We start from the raw sequence: 19,770 nt of genomic DNA, 5'->3' as shown, positions 1-19,770 counted from the left end.
GGCTCAGCTCCGGCCCCGGGCCAGCCCTGCGCCAAGGCACAGACCGGGCACCGAGTGCCTTCAGCCCGGGCGGCGCGGGCATCCCCAGCGGAGCGGCAGGGACCGGCAAGGACCGGCAGGGACCGGCAGGGCTGCGGGCAGCGGGCCCGGCCTCTCCCGGGACGGAGCGAGAGACCAAGGGGCACAGCGAGGTGGAACCGGACAGCGGGGCACACCGACAGCCGCAATTCCCAGTGCCAAGAGGTGCCAGTGGGATTTCAACCGGCAGTGTCAGAATGACCCACCCCATGTCCGGCTGGGCAGCCACAGCCCCCGTGTGCCAGCATCGGAGAGACCGGGAAGGGGATGTGTCCCTCCTGTCCCCAAGGAACAGGGCAGTGGGGAGCCAGCACAAGGGCACGGGGCTGCAGCAGGGAGGACACATACAAGGATTGCAGAAATGAGGGGAGCAGGTGACAGTCTGCAGGACAGAACCATGGCAGGAGGGGATGAGTGGACTCAGGTCAGCTGGACTGGGACAGCATCAGGCTGTGGGACAGTGATGCTGGCATGGGGACTGATGGGAACATGGGGCAGAGCCTCAGGGGCTGCATTGCTCCTACTCACACAGTCCAGGCAATCCCAAAAGAACTCAAAGCCCCCCAGAATGGGCCTCTGGAAGATGATTCCTCCAGTGCCAGCACTGATGGGACCTGCAGGATCCAGAGGCTGGGAAGGATTTACCACAGACCCCCAGTGGTCGCCACCATCCCAGAGCATCAGTGCTCATCTGCTTCCAGCAGCATGGACATGAAACAGGGTGCACTAAGCCTTGCAGCAGGTGGAAAAACCTCAAAAAGCCAAGTCTGATGAAACACATCCCATTCTGGTCACATCTGCAGGTGTGCACTGCTGGATGAGACCCACTGTCTGACCATGGCACTGTCCTGCCCTCAGAATAAAGAGCAGCTACATAGGACTGTCCCCATTGAGGCTCACTCAGACTTGTTCTGACCCACAAAGGGAGCTCAGTTGAGAAACCCAACCACAGCCCCACAAAACCATTTCTGATCACCCCCAGCTGCTTCTGACCTGGCAAAAAAAAACTGTGGATCAAAAGTGAGATGAGGACATTGCAGGGCGACTGCTCAACCATCTCCCTGTGCAAGGAGACACTACCAAGGAGGCTCAGGATCAAGCCTGTCCCTCCTCAGGGCTTGCTTGATCCTCCCTGCTCAGGCTGGCTCCCCACCCCTCCACACCACCAGCAGGAATGGGAAGAAAGTGCTTTTAACAGAGACAATGTTGTCCAGGAATTCCTGCAAGTTTTTATTCACAGAAGCTGTTTGTCAGGGACTTGAGCTTCTTGCTTTCTCTTCTTCACAGTTTCCGACTTGCCCAGCCTGTGGAACAAGATGCCAGCGTCAGGTCCGAGCTGCCTCCCCTCAAAGGGACATGGCTTTCCATCATAGCGTGCCAGGAATGCCAGCCCAGAGAGGCCCCTCTCTCCTGGCCCAACAGCCAGCCGGGACAGCAGCTTGTGTGCCATGTGTGGGACCACAGGCTGCAGGAGCGTCCCGTACACGCGCAGGCACTCCAGCGTCACGTGCAGGATGGTGTCCAGCCAGAGCTGCTCCCCAGCATCCCTTCGGTCAAGTTTCCAAGGCCTGTGCCTCTGGAAGAAGCCATTGGTCTGCCTCACACACTGGGCAATGCATTCCAAAGCCTTGTAGATCTGGAAGCCTTCGAAATAACTGTCCACCTGTGCAGGCAGCGAGGCCACTGCTGCCACGAGCTCGTAGTCCTCAGCACATGCCCTGCCTGTGCCTTTGGCCTCCCTGGAATCCAGGACCTTTGGGAAGCAGGGCTCTGAGAAGCGTGGGTAGGTGTTGCTGGGGTTAATGCTGGGGGCTGTTGAGCGGTTCAGCAGCCCCCCGAGTGCATCTGCCAGCTCTGAATTCACCAACTTCACCACCTTCTCATCATAGTAGTCACAATCCCTCTCGGGGACGCCCTGCCGCAGCAGGAAGTACCTGAACCCGTCCACGCCGTACTGCCCCACGCACACGCTGGGGTCCACCACGTTGCCCAGGCTCTTGGACATCTTCTGGCCCTTCACAGTCCAGTGGGAGTGCACCAGGATGCGCTCGGGGGGCTCCAGCCCCGCAGCCAGCAGCAGCGCCGGCCAGTACAGCGCGTGGAACTTGAGGATGTCCTTGCCCACGACGTGATGCACGGCCGGCCACCACGCGCCGTGGCTCTCGGGGTAGCCCAGCACGCTCAGGTAGTTCACCAGGGCATCCACCCAGACGTAGATGGTCTGTGCGGGGTCACCGGGCACGGGGATGCCCCACTGCAGCCGGCTTCGCTCGCGGGACACCGACAAATCCGGCAAGTCCTCGTCCAGCCAGCGGAGCGCGTGCTGGTAGAAAGGGTTGGGAAAAATGGCACGGGGGTTGTCCCGGAGCCAGTTCTGCAAGGGATCCCGGAACGCTGAGAGCCTGAACATGTAATTCTCCTCCTTGGTCCAGTGCACCTGGGACAGCAGGAGAGGAAAGGATTACGGCCCCCAGAACAGGCTGGCAGTTTGCACACACCATTCTCAGCACGGAGGTTGTCGCACACTGCCCGTGTCTGGGTGTCCTCCCATGCGGACACGGGAAGCTCTCAGCACCTTTCCAGGGTGTCCTTTTCCAAGGACACTGCCTCCTTGGGATCCTCGGGAACACACCTGACTCAGGCACTGGGGATGGCTCAGTATCCCACTTCTAAAAACATCTGTTTCCCTGGAAGGAACATCTTTCAGCCTGCCAGGTTGATGTGGTATCAGAAAGGACTAAGGGACATGAGACCTTCTGAAGAACATAGTTCTGCAATAATAGTAGAAAATAATGGAAAAACAAACTGGCATTGTAATTCCTGCCCTACTGCCACTCCTAGTGCCTGCATTTGTTCTCCTGGGACCATACTCCTCTTTTTCCTCAGTTTATGCTTTAATGCATCGAAGTCTCTAACTTTGTTTGCTTACAGCACTGACAGCACTTCTCCCCCACAGTTAAATCCATTAAATGACACATTTAGCTAAACCAGTGAAAACTTGGTGGGTGGATGTGGTACGAGTGAGCTGTGTAAGGCACTCAGGGATCCATGGCTGGGTCAGCAATCTTGCAGTGTGCAAGGAAGACCTGAAGAGCATCATTCAAAGACAAGCTGTATGTCCTCACCCCCAGGCTCCAGCGGATGCCAGAACTCACTCACTCACCACAAGTCTGGGGTTTATGGCATGTGCAAACTCCCCCTTTTCCTTCACAAAATTCCCAAGGAACAAACTGCCCAACTGCCTCTTTCAGGTTGGAGATAAACCCTCCCATCCCTTTCCACCACACTGCAAGAGCCTCTCTGCTCCAAGCACACTCCTGTTCCTTAGACAGTTAAACATAGGCAAGGCCAGGAACTGTTCTCAGGGTATGCTTGACTTTGAAGTCTGCTGACTGTTTTAGGTCTAAAAAATGATCACTTTGCCTGGAAACTTATCTTTTCCCCAATTATCTTAGATTAACTTTCTCAGAGTAACTTTCTCAAGCGTTACTATTTACCAATACAGCCCTTTTTGTGTGGACCAACACTCCCACAACCCAACCTCATACAGGACAATACAATAGCACAGGAGCATAACCTGTGCTGAGCTCTGAGCAGGATTATCTGTAGCTGCTGCATTAAATCATGTAACCGCACACCTTCTAGAAAACAGTGGCAGAGACACTCCTGGGCACACTGCTGTGGCTGACCACAGGCAGGTGATGTTACAGTGCTTTAGGCAGGGCCAGAACACATTTAAGAGATGGGTAAGTGTCCAGAGACCAAACTGACCTGTCTCATGAAACAGGTCTGAAACTCTGAACGCCCAAGGAACCCCTCAGTTAAATACACCCTTATCCTCTTGTTCGGCTAACTTCTCTCATTACCCCTTAGAACACTATTCCCCCCAGGCAGGGGCTGAATCCTTCCTGCTGCACATAGCTGCCATGTGCACCTGCCAGGTGGGGTCTGACACACACTCTCTTGAAATACAGGTGAGTGTCATACAACACAAGCATGACGGGAAGCACGAAACACCCCAAATCTGGCTGGAGCAGAGCGGCAGGTCCCTGCAGTGCTTCTGCAGCCCTTTACCTCGTGGCCACTCTCCAAGGACACCTTGCAGGGGCGGCCCTGGCTGTCCGTGCGCTCGGCCAGCTGGCTCTCAGGTAGGAAGCTCTCCTCGGGCGTGCAGTACCAGCCCTCGTAGGAACCCTTGTAGAGCACCCCTGCATGGCTGAGAGCACCCCAGAAGTGCCGCACGGCTCGCTGGTGCCGGGGCTCGCTGGTGCGAATGAAGTCGGTGTAGGAGACGCCGGCCTGGGTCAGGGCCCTGCGGAAGAGCCCCGAGATCCGTTCGCACAGCTCCGCGGGAGATGTTCCCGCCGCGGCCGCGGCCTGCTGGATCTTCAGCCCGTGCTCATCGGTCCCTGGAACGGAGAGAGGCCGTGGGGACAGGCTGGAGCCTGCAGCCCCGCGGGAACACAGGGGCCTGGGGACACGGGGAGGGGTCAGCCCCGGGGATGGGGTCAGCCCGGGGAACGGGGTCAGCCCCGGGGAACGGTGCTCGGCCCCGGGGAACGGGGCTCGGTCCGGGGGTGTCGCTGACCCGTGCAGAGCCGTGCCGGGCCGGCGGCGCGCAGGCGGCGGTGGCGGAGCAGCGCATCGGCCAGCAACGCCGAGTACAGGTGCCCGATGTGCGGCGGCCCGTTCGCGTAGAAGATGGGGGTGGAGAGCAGCAGGCGGCGGCCGGGCCCGGTGCCGGTGCCGGGCCCGGTGCCGGGCCCGGTGCCGGTGCTAGCGGCGCGGCGGCGCAGCGGGCGCGGGAGGCGGCGGAGCGGCCGCCACATGGCGGCACCGGCGGAACCGGCGGCACCATCGATGCGGCGGCGCGCCCGGAAGCGGCGGGAGGCGCGTGCGCGGCGGGGCGGGGCCGGGCCGGGCCGGCGGGACCGCGACCGAGCGACACCGGCGACCGGCGACATGTTCCGCTACCGCGCGGGCCTGGCGCGCGCCTTGCGTCCCCCGCCGCGGGGACGCGCCCACGCGGGTCAGTGCCTGGACCGGGACCGGGACCGGGGGGCACCGGGCGCGATTCCCGCCGCTCCCGAGGCCCGGTGCCGGGCAGGGCCCGGGGCCGGTCCCGGGCGGGAGCGCGGTTTGCGGAGGGCACCGGGCCGGGCGGTGATGCGGCGGGATGGGGATGCGGGCACGGCCGTGCCCGGGGGGCTGCGGATGGTTCGGGAGCGTGTTTGGGACAGCGGGAGTGACCCGGCCGGGACCGGCTGCGGGCTCGGTCGCTCTCCGGGTGCCGCTGGCTGTGCTGCGGGTTTTGTCACAAGTGCGTGCCTCGAGGCGGGGGTGAGGCGGGTTTGGCTGGACCCGGCGGGAGCAGGCGGAGGTGGGCGCTGGGAGAGCCCAAGCCTCTCCCGGGAGCGGCGCTCGGAGCCGTTCCCGCTCCGTTCGGGGATGAACCGGGCCGGCCGCTGGCTGCGATTTTAGTGGTGGAGAAATAAAACGCGATGCTCCCGGTGCTGCTTGCGGGGCGGGAGGTGCCCTGCACCTGGATCTGCTCATTTCCACGGAGGATGCCCTTTTTGGCAGCAAAACGCCGTTCCTCGCTGGTTCTTTATCCCGGTGGAACGAGCTGTGCGAGCACAGGGAGTTTGGTGCCGGTGTAACCATCCCTGCTGCCCGCCCTGGCCTGGTTAGCTGGGGCTCTCTGCTTGCTTCTGCTGGAGCCAGGTGCATCATCCTCGGACAGGAGAGGCCTGGAGAAGGCGTAGGAACCACCAGTTCACATCTGTGCTCGGCTGGAGGCTCCAGCTGCAGGCAGCCCTTCCAGCTGCTGTCAGTCAGTCCAGTTACCCCTCGATCTCACAGATATTTTGGTCTCCACAGCTGCCCGGAGCACACTGTCGTGGCTCAGGATAAAGCTCAGATGTGGGGCTGGGTTTTCTAAACGAAGAATTTGTTTGAGTTCAGAACTGACTTAGTCTCTAATTTTCCAGACTTACCTTTGTATTGACAGTGGTTTTGTGTTGTTTCTCCAATAAATTGTGTTCCTTAGGCCCGTTGTTGCAGCGCTGGAATGTGCCCCCAGACCTGCAGCTGAGCAGACAAATGGCTAGCACAGGCGTGCCTGGGCAAAAGGGCAGTAATTCGGTTTTTGTCCTTATTGTGGGCTTGTCCGCCCTAGGAACGGGTGCCTATGTAAGTAGAAAGGTGGTTCCTGGGAAGAAGCCCCAATCCATCTCTCCTGTCGAGCGTTTGCTGTATTCCAGCTCTCTTTACTCAGCTTTTGATCTCCAGCTTTATCTCTGTTTCCTCCTTCAGAAAACTTCAAGGGGAGCTAAATGGAAATTAACTTCTTATGATTGCTTGGGTTTTAACTGTAATTTCAGTTACCTTTTAAGTTTTTTTACCTTAAAGGCACTCTTGGGTTTTTTTTGTTATGAACAGCCACAGCTCTGTCTGTTGTCTTGTATGGGACAAACAATTCCTTGCCAAATCTCAGTTCAGAACATTTGTTTAACTTGTGTAAGTATACCAAATCAACCCCCAGCTGGGGAGCATTTAAGTTCTACTTGGAATGGATAAAGGTTTGCAGCCTCACTGAAAGAGTAAATGACATTCCCAGAGAGCATTGCCTGGGAGTGGATAGATTCCAAGTTTACTCCACACAAATCTTTTGTTTCCAAGCTCTTTCTCTAAGAGGATCATATTCATTAAAAGTTCCAAATCCCAATTTTCTCCTAAGCAAGTTCCTGGGAAAGGGAAAAAAATCAAAACCATGAATGGAAGAAAAATATTTTCCTATTTCCTATAAATATAATTCTTTCCTGTGCCCTGCTCCCCTTTTTTTTTTTGGCAGACAAGGTAGCTGAAATTACAAAGTGCACTCTGCTTTTCCCAAGACCTGTTTAATCAAGAATCCTTCCTAATATTCAGCTCTTTCCCTCTTCTCTTCCATTGCCTGTCTTCCCCTGCAGTTTTGCAATGCCATCAGCTAAGATGCCCTTCTAGATCCCTGACGTCTTCAGGTGTTCCTGGCAAAGCTGGCAGCAACCTCTTGTTGTACTTAATAGTGGGAGGAACAGTCACTGGGACAGGAGCTTATGTAAGACACTTCACTAAAGGTGTTTGTGGGGTGGGAGGGTGGAGGGGGGCACCTGTCTGTACCTCCCACCCTGTGACCCTTCACTTCCAGCCCTCTTCCTGCTCCCTCAGGCCTCAGGTACTTCATTTTCAAGGGACGTTGCCAAATAATTTATGGTTACAAATTGAATATTCTCAGGTGGTGCTGTTCTAAGTGGGGAAACGTTAGAATTAATCTTTCCACATTAAGTAAATCTAAACTCAAACTGGCCATCTTTGGTTTGTGACTGTGTTAGGGCACAAATTATTAATTAGTGCACCTCTCCTAATATCAGTAATGTTGGCATGCAGAAAAGGAAATAATAACCGAATATGAGTGTGCTAAAGGGAAGGCAAGAAAACTTGTCCAGCTTGGAGATTTCCTCAGGGAAGAGCACTGAAACATCACCCCATGTCCTGGCAAAGTATAGTTGTGCTTCTGACTAAAGGAACTTGACATTGTCCCATTGGAAATATTTATCCTCAAGGCCTGATCTGATGTTTTGCCTGTGCATAATAAATGCTTTTTCCTAAAGGATCGGATTTAATTTGCTGTATGCTGCCCTTTGGACTCGCTTAAAACCTTCTTGATTCTGCGTGTAAAAGCAGAGGTGGTTTGTTAACCTTGGCTTTCCTGTCTTTGAGCAAAAAGCTTTAAAAATACCTTTATTTTAATTCTAAACACTGACAAGTTCTTGTTTTCTAATATTTCTGACATTTCTCCAGTTCCCTGGACAGGCTTCTGTGCTGTTTTTGTGCCTGGTGTTAAATTCCTCCATTCTTGTTACTATAAAACACCAACTTGTGAGGATTGGTAAATGAAATTTGATGTCATGCACATGACAGAAATTATTATCAAGGCTGGGTTTTGCCTCCAAGAAAGGTTTGCTTCCCTCTAATTTTTTTACCCTTGGGGAAAAACACTGGACTCTGACCTGCTCCCAGCACTCCCAGTGGCTTCAGCTCCATTACCAGCTTTTCTTGGACGTTAACGTGACGTAAGAGATGTTCCCTCCTTGTCTGTACCAGTAAATTGTACGTGCAGGCTTTGCTTGTGCTGTACCCCGAGTTTCACAGTCAAATAAACAGCTCAGCATTCAGCTGGAAGAGATTCCATGACCAGGGGCCAATGGCTGGAGCAGCCCTGCCCCTGTGGCTCAGGGCCCTGCTAATGTCAGGGTGTCCTGTCCCCACCGTGCCTAGAGAAAGTCTGTCAGGTTGTTGGCTCTGCCCAGCTGCTCTGGGCTTTGGAAGCTGGGAGATGCTTTTTCTTTGGATTTGTCTTCCATTTCTGCATCCTTGTGTTGTGTCATGGCCCAGCTTGCATGTGGTCTTGGGGCTGGTTTGGCTCATTTCCTTCATTGGAGTTGGTTCCCCTTGGAACAAGTGTGCAGCCAAACACCTGCAGGAAGATTCACTGCTTCTGGGAAGCAGCAGACATCCGAGGCTCATCACACCAGGTGGAGCAGGTCGTTTTCTGAGCACCTTCTCAATGGGCACCTTGTCCAGGGAGCTGTGTTTTGCCCCACATGTTGTCGCTGGCTTTTCCAGCACGTGGGGTGGACAAAAGCCTGTCAGGGGCAGCAGCAGGGTGGTGCCTCGGTGGTGTGAGGTACAAGGTAAATGTCTCCTGTGTGTCTGCAGGTGTACAAAACACTGCAGGAGAGCAAAGAGCGATACGCCAGCCGCATGTCGAGGATTGGCAGGCGATCCCAGGATGATGAGTCTGCCTCAGGTGGGTACCAGCCTGCCAGGTCGGGGCCTTGGTCTGTTCTTCATGAGCTTGAGGCCTCCAAAACAAACAGAACGGAGCCTCTCTGGAATCACAGATGTGCCTTTGTGGGATTTCACCTCGCAGTGTGTGCTGTTGTTTGTAATTCCCATTCAGGGCCAGGTTGGACAGGGCTTGGAGAACCTGGTCCAGTGGGAGGTGTCCCTGCCCATGGGGGAATGCGGGAGGGACTGGATGAGCTGTAAGGTCTGTCCCAACCCAACCCATCCCAGGATTCTGTTCTGTGACTTCCCAGCACCATGACCCAGAACAGGCTGTTTCTCAGACCATCCTGAGGATGAAGTAGGATATCTCCTGGGGCTGATTTCTGTCACTTTACTCCTTCTGTGATAAAAAGAGAAAAGAGTGAGCCCTGCTTCTGGCTTTTACCTTTGCACAGTCTGGCAAGGACATTGATTCCAGAGGGCCTCTTTTCCTTTGTTCATCCTGGAGTCAGCCCTGAACTGCAGCTCCCACACTACAGCCTGTGCTTCACTGACTTAAGCCGTGTCTTTCTTCCCTTTCAGGTGCTGCTCCTGAGGGCACAGCAGGTGAGTTCTGGTGCTGATACTGAACTGCCTGGTTTGTTCCTGCCCATGGATTACCTGGGCGTTGCTCAGCAATAGGACCTGCCTGTGGGAGAAGGTGCCTTCTGCAGGAACTGAAAAGTTGCCGCCTTGAACAAAATTACAGAAAAAAGTGCCTTGGCCTTTTGGGAAACTTTCCTTTCTTATTAGCTGTTCACCGGTTGGCCAGTGCAGAGTTTTGGTCTTGCTTAGAAAAACCAGTTTGCTGCAATCTGACTGATTACTGCAGGGAGCAGCTTTGGGGGAAGCAGCAGCAGGGTTCTTGGGAGGGGTACTGGGCCAGAAGGAAAACAATTTCCTAAGGAAGTCTGGGTGTGGGAGGCCCCTGGTGCCATACTCTGTGCCATGGGGCTGGGTCATGTGCCTGTATTTGCAGTAAGTTGTCCCATCTGTCACCTGCAGCTCCAGGCACTCATGTCAAGGTCCCATCCCACGTCCCTTTCCTGCTCATTGGGGGAGGAACTGCTGCTTTTGCTGCTGCCAGGTCCATCCGGGCCCGCGACCCCGGAGCGAGGGTAAGAGCTGTCCTGCTCCAGAGCCTCTGTGTGTGCCCTGTCTACCTGCTCTCGCTGCAGCTGATGGGTTTCCTGGCCAATTAAAGGTGCTCATTGTGTCTGAAGATCCTGCCCTGCCCTACATGCGTCCACCCCTTTCCAAAGAGCTGTGGTTTTCTGATGACCCCAACGTGACAGAGACGTTGCGGTTCAAGCAGTGGAACGGCAAGGAGAGGAGGTATGTGGTTAGGGTTAGGGTGTCACTGCAGGTGACAGGGCAAAGGAGAGTGCTTAGTGACCAGGTGACAATGACCAAACAGTTCTTGGGAGGGAACCATCAGCCAGGGAGGGGCAGGGAAGGCTGTGCTGGTGCTGGCAGGGGTTGAGGAATTCTGCTTCCCTCCAGAGCTCGCTCAGTACTTGATACCTCTTGAACTTTGCTGTGATTCCCCTTAGACATGTCCGTCTATGGGCAGCAGTCCTGGGAAATAAATTAACAAAGGTGAAGCTCCACAGGTTAGAGCAGGGGTCCAGGGACATGGGATCACACTTGATTTTTGTTACTTCTGTGATTAAGGCTTACTTGGTGCTTGTGACTTTATGGTCTTTTCCAACCTGACCAATTCTGTGGTTCTGTGATCCAAACCCTTGAACTTCAACAGTGTGAAGATCGTAATTCTTAGAAACAGATAAGTAATTGTGGAGCTTGTTATGGATGTCCAGATGTGTCTTTGTCTCGTTGGATTTCTGGTACCCCAGAGCTAGGGGAACCTGTTTGATAATGGAGCTTTTCTCAGTATCTATTTCCAGCCGCCGTCTTTCTACGTGCCTGTCCAGGACCTTTCTTCTGTGGAAAATGGTGGGGTGGCAGTTCTGCCTGGCAAGAAGGTGGGTACAGCACTGGCTGTTGTTCCTACAGCTCTTCCTGAGCAGAGCCTGCACTCTAAGCTGGTCCTGAACCACTGGAGTTGGAGTTGGCTGGGAAGGAGAATTTGGATAAGTTTGGGGAAAATGTGATGGAGCAGAGATTATGCTAATCTGAAGTGAAGTTTGAAAGCAGGAGAAGCCAAGAGGAATAGCAGTGAGCTGAAGGACAGTGATGAGGAAGAGAGGATAAGCTTGAAGTCTGGGCATGGGACGAAAATATGTAGACCTTAGAGATGGGGTATGACAAGTGGGAACTGGGTGGTGTGGGCTGGAGGGTAAGGTGAGGAGAGCACAGAGATCGAGGTAGTGGGTGGTGAGGTGAGCAGGAAGGAAGCAGCAGGAAGGTGGAGAAATTTATGGTGAACCTTCTAAAATATTTGTATCCTCAGTTGTTTGTATGTTGCTATGATAAGTGTCAGTGATTCCTCTTCCTGCTGAGCTGTGCTGTGTCTGAGCCCATTTCACACTGAGACCCTGGGAAGATCAACCTGAGTTATGGTGACTCCCAAAGAAGTCGTTTCAGTTCCCACTTCCACTCCTCTCACTTCCCCACTCCTGCCCCCCACCCTAAACCTAAAGGTGGGAGAACATTAATTCCAAGTTTGCAACTGTGCTCAGTAGTCCGTGAAGTGAAGAGCTGGAGCTCAGCTGGGCTCATCTTGCAGGTTGTGCACATGGATGTCAGAGGGAACACGGTGAAGCTCAATGATGGGACCCAGATATCCTATGACAAATGTCTCATTGCCACTGGTAAGTGCTGTGCTTTTTCTCTGTGTTTGTTCCTGGTCTTGTGCCAGACTTTTTATTTCAGTGACATTTAGCTAAATTCTCTAGAGTACTTCCTCTATGGAGCTAAGCTGGGAGAGCTGGGGTAATCCAGCCTGGTAAAGAGAAGGCTTTGGGGAGATCTGTGAGCCTTCCAGTGCCAAGAGAGCTGGAGAGGGACTTTGGACAAGGGTCTGGAGTGACAGGACAATGTTGTATGCCAGAGGGCAGGGTTAGCTGGGATACTGGGAAGGAATTCTTCCTGGACATGGGCTGCCCAGAGCAGCTGTGGCTACCCCTGGATCCCTGGAAGTGTGCAAGGCCAGGTTAGACATAGGGGCTTTGGAGCTACCTGAGAGTGGAATGTGTCCCTGCCTGTGGCAGGGGGTGGAACTGGATCAGCTTTAAGGCTCCTTCCAACCCAAACCCTTCTGGGATTCTTTGGTTCTATTTCAGAAGTCTCTGCAGTGTCAAACATGTGGAACAGTCACATGAAGGACAGTTGTGCAGACAGCCATGCTGGGCTTTTCACCTGCCTTGCATCATCAGATTTTTCTGGGACATTCAGGCAGCAGCAGGGATACTGGGATATTCCCATACTGGAGCAGTTTGGGAAGCACAGTTGAGATCTGAGACAGCTTTGCACTGTCTGGATATCCAGTGCCATGGCTGTGGTGTCATTAGTCTCTCATCTCTCCTCCTTGTGCCCAGGGGGATCCCCAAGGAACCTGCCTGCCATCGAACGAGCAGGAAAGGACGTGCAGAAAAGGCTGACCCTGTTCAGAAAGGTAAACTCCAGGTGCTGCCAGCCCCAGGGAGGCTGAATAAATCAGAGCCATTTACCACTGTGTTCAGTTTTGAAACTCTTCTGCTTTGGGTCAGGAAAGTCCTGCCTTGGCACTGCTTCCCTCAGATGGTGCCCAGGAATCCATTGCCTGCTAATTCTTTTTCCCAGGCAGGAAAACAGGGTCAAGTCTACTCAACCACTCCCCTGCTTGCCTCAGCATGAGAGCTTTAACAGTGTGTGGGATTATGGGGTTTAGGTATTTTTTTTTTTTGTAACTTTCCCTCCTGTGTGACTTTGCTGCACCTTCTCAAGTGAATAAAAGCCATTGAATATAACCAAAATGCTTTCTGCTGCCATTCCTGTTAGAGAGGATTGGAAATGGGGGTGAATGTTCTTTCAGATCGACGACTTCCGAAGGCTGGAGAAGATTTCCAGGGAAGTCAAGTCCATCACAATTATTGGTGGTGGTTTCCTCGGCAGTGAGCTGGCCTGTGCTTTGGGAAGGAGAGGTGAGCATGTGTCCCCAGCTGTGACAGGCACTTAGTGGCAGCAGCATCACCTTAGAAACTCCTTGTCAGTCCCCAGCTGCTGAGTTTTTGCAGAGACTGTGTTTGCCTAAAGGAAACAACACAGGGGTGTTCTGTTGCCTGTGTGGCCAAGGTTTTCCCAGTCTCCCTCATTAGCAGCCCCTGACCACAGAGGTGGGAACTGCAAAGTCATTCCACCCTCTGAAAAGTCACATTTGTTCTCTGTGCTCAACGCACCCTCAGATTTGGGGGTTGGAACTGGATGGTCTCTTTAAGGTCCCTTCCAACCCAAACATTCCATAATTCAGTGATTTCAAAGAGGTGGTGAGCAGCTGGATTCTGTCAGTGTGTGCTTATGGCCTTTATGGTAATTTTTTAAAGTTTTTTGTCAAAATAGTAAGCATTTTCCCTCAAAGTCTGGTATCTAGACTTTGCAGGTGTATGTGAAACAGTAGTCAGTCACTTTGTGACTCCTTGGGAGTCAGAACTCCCAGATTTGGAAACTTCTGTCAAGCTCCTTGTGTAAAGTAAAGAATGTGTGTCCTAACATCTGCTGCTGCTCTTTATCCTGCTGCTCTGTGCTTCCCTTCTAGCACGAACCCGAGGCCTGGAGGTGATCCAGCTGTTTCCAGAGAAGGGCAACATGGGCAAAGTCCTGCCCGAATACCTGAGCAATTGGACCACGGAGAAAGTTAGGAGAGGTGAAGCTGCTGAGCGGGTTTGGGCTGGTGGCTGCTGGCTGGTGGCAGCTGCTCCTGGGGACATCCAGATCCTTTGTGTCCCTGGAGCCCTGGGAGGGCTGCACCCTGCAAAGTGGCCCAGCTGCAGAACAGGGCAGTTCAGGCAGCTTGGGCAGCACAGAGCTGCCATGAATCCTGGGCTTCTTGGCAGTTCCTCTGGGAAGGCTGAGCAAACAGCCTTGCTGATGCCAGTGAGGCTTTCCTTTCCTGTGGCTGTTTCCCTGGAATGATCTCGGTGCTATTCACACACCTGGCCAGGTGCTGTAGTGTTTAGCTGGTAAAGTCATTAAGATCCAAGACACCTTTTTCCATTTGCTGCATTAAGTGCAAAATAATCCTGTGCATTAGAAGTAGAGAGGGAGGAGGAATGTCATTGAGGTGTGGATTGCAGGGCCTGATAACCCACAGGTCTGAGTTACTTTCTGTTTTGGAAGCTGCTTTGTTGGACCTCTGGGTCTGGCTGTGGCACAGCAATAGGTAATTGAGTATCCTTAGACCCTGAACACCTGTTCCAGGAAATTCTTTTGGATGTAGCCTTGTCATCACATGAGATGTACTTTGGATTGTCATTTAAGCAGCTTTCAGACTTTTTAGCTGGGTTTCTCCTCGTGCTTCCCCCAGAGCTACACTAGCACATGCAGCAAAGCTCTGTCTTGGCTCCTCACCCAAGCACCTGCTGCACGTGGGATGTGCCCAGGCTGAGCAGGCAGTGAGGTGTCCTGTGCTCGTTTCCAGAGGGGGTCAATGTCCTGCCCAATGCCGTGGTCAAATCCGTGTCAGTGTCCGGGAACCGGCTGGTGATTAAACTGAAGGACGGCCGGAAGGTAAATGGGAAAGCAGGGACAGGGTCACGTTCGGGCACACAGGGAATTAACATCCTAATTATGCATTCCCAAACAGGTGGAGACGGATCACATCGTGGCTGCAGTGGGGCTGGAGCCCAACGTGGAACTGGCCAAGTCAGCAGGGCTGGAGGTGGACTCGGACTTCGGGGGGTTCCGGGTGAACGCGGAGCTGCAGGCGCGCTCCAACATCTGGGTGGTGAGTGTGGGCACATCTGGGTGCTGAGTGTGGGCACAGGCTGGCAGTGCTGCTGCTGCAGGACACACAGTGACAGGAGGAGGTGAGCAGGGTGAACAGGAGCGAGGAAGGAGAGGAAGGAGAGGTTGTAGCGCAGGCCCAGAGCCTGGTCAGGCGCTGCAGCCACCTCGTTGCCATGGTAACCACGGCAAGTTTGGAATATTTATGCTGTGTAAGAGGAGTTGGGGTAACCTAAAGATAGCCTGGATCACTCGCTTGCATAAGAGTCCCTTGGTGGGCGTTGAGACTTTGATTCCTCTGGAAAACGCACCTCATGCTGCTTTATTTTTCCAAAGATCGGGGAAAAATGCTGAGAAACTGGGAGTTGTGTAGCCCAGGGAGTGGGATGAAGCAGTGGTGGTGTTTGGGGCTTGGCAGAAAAGCTCAGTTCCTTGTTCCACTTGTTGTGCTCCCGATGTTTTCTGTTGGGGTGCCGGTGGAAGCCTTCCCTGGGGCGGTGCTCACGGGCTGGTTCTCTCCCAGGCAGGGGATGCTGCCTGCTTTTATGACATCAAACTGGGCCGGAGGCGCGTGGAGCACCACGATCACGCCGTGGTGAGCGGGAGACTGGCTGGAGAAAACATGACAGGAGCTGCAAAGCCCTACTGGCACCAGTCCATGTTCTGGTAATGGTCCTTTCCTCTTGGGGGGGTTCCTTCTTTGGCCACGTTGCAGGAGCCTGGACGAGATACACCTTGGGAAGTGTGTGTTTCCCAAAAGGAGTGAAAGCACCTCAGCAAACACCTTGTACAGCTTTGTGTTCCTAAAGCTCAGGGCAAGGGACGTGGTTGAGCATTTGCTGCTCTGCCCTCATGTCCCCCAACTGCAGATCCCAGTTTCTGTCTGAATGAGTCCCATTCCTCAGAGCAAGGAGCAATACAGAGCAGCTCTTTCCTCAGTGCAGACTGATTTACAGCTTGAATTTAGCATCATTTAGAATTGAAATTTGGCTTTTCTGTTAGGATTATCTGAAGTTCCCCAGCCCAGTCTGTGGGTCTGAGTGTTGCATGTTTTAGTCACGAAACTTAGGTGCATCCAGGTGCACCTGAAAAGTTGTTTTCCAAAGAGAGGTATCAGGAAAATGGGCAATTTTTCTATATTTTCCTGAAGTTCTTTTTAAAACAAAATGAATGAAAACAGAAAAACGAAACAAAAAAAGCCTTACGAAAAATTAAAATCCAAAAGGCTGTTAGCTCAGCCCAATTAAAAATCCCAAATCCTCTTTCTTAACAGGATTTCAAATATGGGTAAAAGAGTTTTAGTTTTCTCAGGGAAATCCCCACAGAAGTAGTTATTTTTTACTTGCTGTCACTTACCTGAACTCTTGGTCTGTCCTGCCTGGACTCAGGGCCCAGAGCATTTCTCACTTGACTTTTAAACAAGAAGCATAGAACCACAGAATACGTGAGGTTGGGAAAAACTTCAGAGGTCATGGAGTGCAGCTAAGGACACAGAGACAGCCATTTCCCAGGGGAGCATTCCCCTGGGGTGCTCTCAGCCATGAGCAGATGCAGGTGCAGGAGGGCTGTGAGTTGCAGCCCCATGTTTCCTGGCAGGTGTCACACTGTGCCAGCCCTCACAGAGTGACACCTCCTTCCCCCGTGCTGAAAAGCTGGGAAATGACAGGAATTCCTCATGCATTTTGTCAGCGTGCTCAGGATCCTGATCCTCCTGGAGAGAAGATTGTGTGGAGACCTCACAGCATCTTCCAGTGTCTGAAGGGGCTGCAAGGAAACCAGAGAGGGACTGCACAAGGGGAAGTGACTCCAGACTGACAGAGGGGAGATTTAGGTTCAGTATACAGAAGAAATCCTTTCCTATGAGGGTGGTGAGGCCCTGGCACGGGGGGTGCCCAGAGCAGCTGTGACTGCCCCTGGATCCCTGGAAGTGTCCAAGGCCGGGCTGGAAGGGACTTGGAGCAATCTGGGATAGTGGAAGGTGTCCCTGCCTGTGGTAGAAGAGCGGAATGAAATTAGTTTTGAGGTCTCTTCCAGCCCAAATCATTCCACAATCCCTCCTGAGCTCCAGCTGATCACAGCTGCCCTGTTACTGGTGTTTCTTGCAGTAACCCCAGTCTGTGCTGGAATACTCTGGCTGGGGAGGTTGTGTTGTACATAGATTGGTTGTGCTGTACATAGATTCATGGTTTGTGATGCACCTGTTTCCTCAGCATCCTGGGAAACACTTCAGACACCTGGCACTTACTGGTGCCAAACCACAGCTGCTTTGTCTCCTATCGGCACCCCAGTTCAGATCCAGGTGCCCAGTTCAAGAAGGTGTTAGGGCAAGATTTTCTTCTCTTTAGTCTTTTCTAAATGCTCTCAAAAATATTAACGGAATGATTGTCCATGCTGCCAAGCCTGATGTGGATAACAGCACTGCCAGAAGCCTCCAGCTGCTTCCCAGGGAGCAGGCCTGACGGATTTCAAAGTTTTGGTCAGTGACCTGGTTTATCTGAAGCTCGTGGCCATGGGCTTGTCATGTCTTGACTCCTTGTTCCACCTGTGTGTGCAGAGGAGACTCCGTGTCTCTGTGTGTCAGTGTCCAGCATCGCCCACACCATGCTGGAGTAAGGAGTGGAGCACGGATGGATGGAACTGCCTTGGATTTGTCTCACTACTGCTACAAATTCCTTTATTCCCACTTCATTCCTAGGAGTGATCTGGGCCCCAACGTGGGGTATGAAGCCATTGGCCTCGTGGACAGCAGTTTGCCCACAGTGGGAGTGTTTGCCAAGGCCACAGCGAAGGACACGCCAAAAAGTGCGACAGAACAGTCAGGTAAGGACTGGGGAGCTCCTGCACGTGCTGGTGTGGGGGCCACAGAGTCACTCTGACCTCTGAGAACATGAGGAAACTGCAATCTGCTGCCTCATTTCTGGACCAAGCTTTAAAGGCTGATTTTTATATTAAAATGTGATTAAAACACAACATTCCTCCAGGAAGATGTCAGGGAACACCTCTACTGCTATGCAGACTTTCCCAGGGAGGTCTGATCTCTTCCATGGCAATAAAATGATCGTTTGGGACAACAGAGACTCTGGATCCAAGCATGTTTATTTTGTATCCACTGCCTGGAGGAATCAGACTGTGCTGTCCTTTGCATTTAGGGGTGGAAGTTTGGGGTTGTCAGTGTTGAGCTCCATGTTGGGATTGTTTCATCCCTGTGTTAATGAAACTTAACTTTTGGGGAACACAGCTCAAAGGGAAACACTTCAGGCTCCTGCAGAACGTGCTCTTGAGTCTGCTCCCATCATCACACATCCTGCACTGGGTGTGTGACTCCTCCTATTTCTGCCTTAGGGACTGGAATTCGATCTGAGAGCGAAACGGAAGCGGAAGCCTCAGAAGTTCAGATCTCTCAAAGCTCTTCACCAACGCCTCAAGTCCCAAAGCAAGGAGAAGATTACGGCAAAGGTGTCATTTTCTACCTCAGGGATAAAGTCGTGGTGGGAATTGTGTTATGGAATATCTTCAACAGGATGCCCATTGCTCGGAAGGTCAGTGCAGGGCAAGGGCAAGGTTTGCTAGAGTGGGGCTTTTCTTGTGGAAAAATCAATCTGTCGATGCAAAGTGAGGATAAATAAAGGCACATGCTCTGTCTGGTGCAGAGCTGGGCAGTACCCAATGGGAGCACTGTTCTGGGTGAATTATGGGAGCTGTCCCTGTGCTGTTTTGTATGTTCATAATTTTTTTACAGAAATAATTCGAATGAGGTATGTACTCCAAGCCTTGCCTTGGCATGGCTGAAATTCCACGTCTGTAGTAAGTTCAGGCTGGAGTCAGGGTGATGGTGAAATGTCCCATCTTTGTGCTGCCTTGTCCTATGTCCAAGCATCTGAAAGAGTCTCAAATTTCACTATCACAAAAACAGCCACCATGGCAGGGCTGGAGCCACCCTGAGCAGGGGCTTAGCGTGTCCCCACCCCTGTGGCTTGTCCCTGACTTCCCATCTCAGCTGAGCCAGACTCAGGTCAGGTTTTAACACCGTTGAAGAATTTCAGTTGGTTTAAAAACACTTGTTCTCCCTGGCTGTAAAGGGAAACCCAGAAACAAATCCCACAGGGACAGGAGGTTGGTTTCCCTGCTGTTCCTGTAGGCAGGTGATGGTACATTTAAGACTCCCAAGTGAATTTGGGTGTAGAAAGTGCTGTCGTGTTGTGGCTGTCAGACAGGATCAAATGAGTTCCTAGCAGTGGCTGTGACAGTCCTGCAGCAATGGCTCTTTATGGGATGTGCAGGATTTAATGTGTTCTCCTTCCTCCAGATCATCAAAGATGGGGAGGAGCACGAAGACCTCAATGAAGTAGCAAAGCTCTTCAACATCCATGAAGACTGAACTCTGCAGAAGGAACTGCTGGAGGGAGCAGGCTGCTGGCTCTGTGCACCCCTGCACCTTGGGCAGCTTCCTGGGAGCATTTGGGAATATTCCACTCACCCAAGCCCAGTGTTTGCACCAATAAAATCAGATTGTTCTAGTCACCTGCTCCTTCCTGCACCACTGCCTGGCTCGTGAGGAAAGGGGAACATGCTGCCCCTCTGGGGTGAGTTTTCCCTTGTGTCAGTCTTGGAGAAGCCTGCAGAACTCCCTCTTACCTTGCAGGAATTCCCACTGGGGAGCAAGCAGGCCTGCAGGCTCTCTGCCTGTTCTCCAGCCTGCCGAAACAGACTCAACTTGGGGAAATCAATTGCCAATCAAAATTAGAGAAGGATGATGAGAAGTAAAACAAATCTTAAAAACACTTCCCCTCCCTCCCTTTCCTTCCTGGGCTCTCCATCCTCCCTCCCATCATCACAAGGAGACGGGAAATGAGAGCCATGGTCAGTTCATCACACGTTTCTGTCCCTGCTCAGGAAGAGGGGTTGTAGTCCTTCCCCTGCTCCAGTGTGGGGTCCGTC

At 52.9% G+C, this 19,770-nt stretch overlaps 2 protein-coding genes across 7 annotated transcripts; one reads left to right on the top strand and one right to left on the bottom strand.

Moving 5' to 3' along the window:
• Positions 1–1,312: 1,312 nt before the first annotated feature.
• Positions 1,313–4,907, bottom strand: MARS2 (methionyl-tRNA synthetase 2, mitochondrial). Of its 2 annotated transcripts, none has more exons than XM_062502788.1 (3): positions 4,667–4,907; positions 4,153–4,487; positions 1,313–2,515 (listed from the first exon to the last, which is right to left on the bottom strand). In XM_062502788.1, the coding sequence occupies exons 1-3, from the start codon at positions 4,905–4,907 to the stop codon at positions 1,313–1,315; spliced, it is 1,779 nt and encodes a 592-aa protein (XP_062358772.1). The 2 variants fall into 2 exon arrangements, with proteins under 2 accessions (XP_062358772.1, XP_062358773.1); XM_062502789.1 differs by having other exon boundaries at positions 4,153–4,523; positions 4,667–4,739.
• A 91-nt stretch (positions 4,908–4,998) lies between these two features.
• Positions 4,999–19,405, top strand: AIFM1 (apoptosis inducing factor mitochondria associated 1). 5 transcript variants are annotated; one of them, XM_062502782.1, is made up of 17 exons: positions 5,001–5,107; positions 6,128–6,270; positions 8,839–8,929; positions 9,493–9,516; positions 9,955–10,067; positions 10,154–10,284; positions 10,844–10,934; positions 11,639–11,723; positions 12,450–12,526; positions 12,926–13,034; positions 13,646–13,753; positions 14,528–14,616; positions 14,693–14,833; positions 15,356–15,498; positions 17,528–17,652; positions 18,175–18,371; positions 19,139–19,405. In XM_062502782.1, exons 1-17 carry the CDS (start codon positions 5,041–5,043, stop codon positions 19,208–19,210), a joined length of 1,806 nt encoding a protein of 601 aa, XP_062358766.1. In that variant the 5' UTR covers positions 5,001–5,040; the 3' UTR covers positions 19,211–19,405. The 5 variants fall into 5 exon arrangements, with proteins under 5 accessions (XP_062358770.1, XP_062358766.1, XP_062358768.1 ...); XM_062502786.1 differs by lacking the exon at positions 6,128–6,270 and having other exon boundaries at positions 4,999–5,107; positions 19,139–19,404; XM_062502784.1 differs by lacking the exon at positions 9,493–9,516.
• Positions 19,406–19,770: the final 365 nt, after the last annotated feature.

Source organism: Cinclus cinclus, chromosome 15 (genome assembly GCF_963662255.1).
Source record: "Cinclus cinclus chromosome 15, bCinCin1.1, whole genome shotgun sequence".
Lineage (NCBI taxonomy): Eukaryota > Metazoa > Chordata > Aves > Passeriformes > Cinclidae > Cinclus > Cinclus cinclus.
This window is presented reverse-complemented; position numbering and strand designations above follow the sequence as displayed.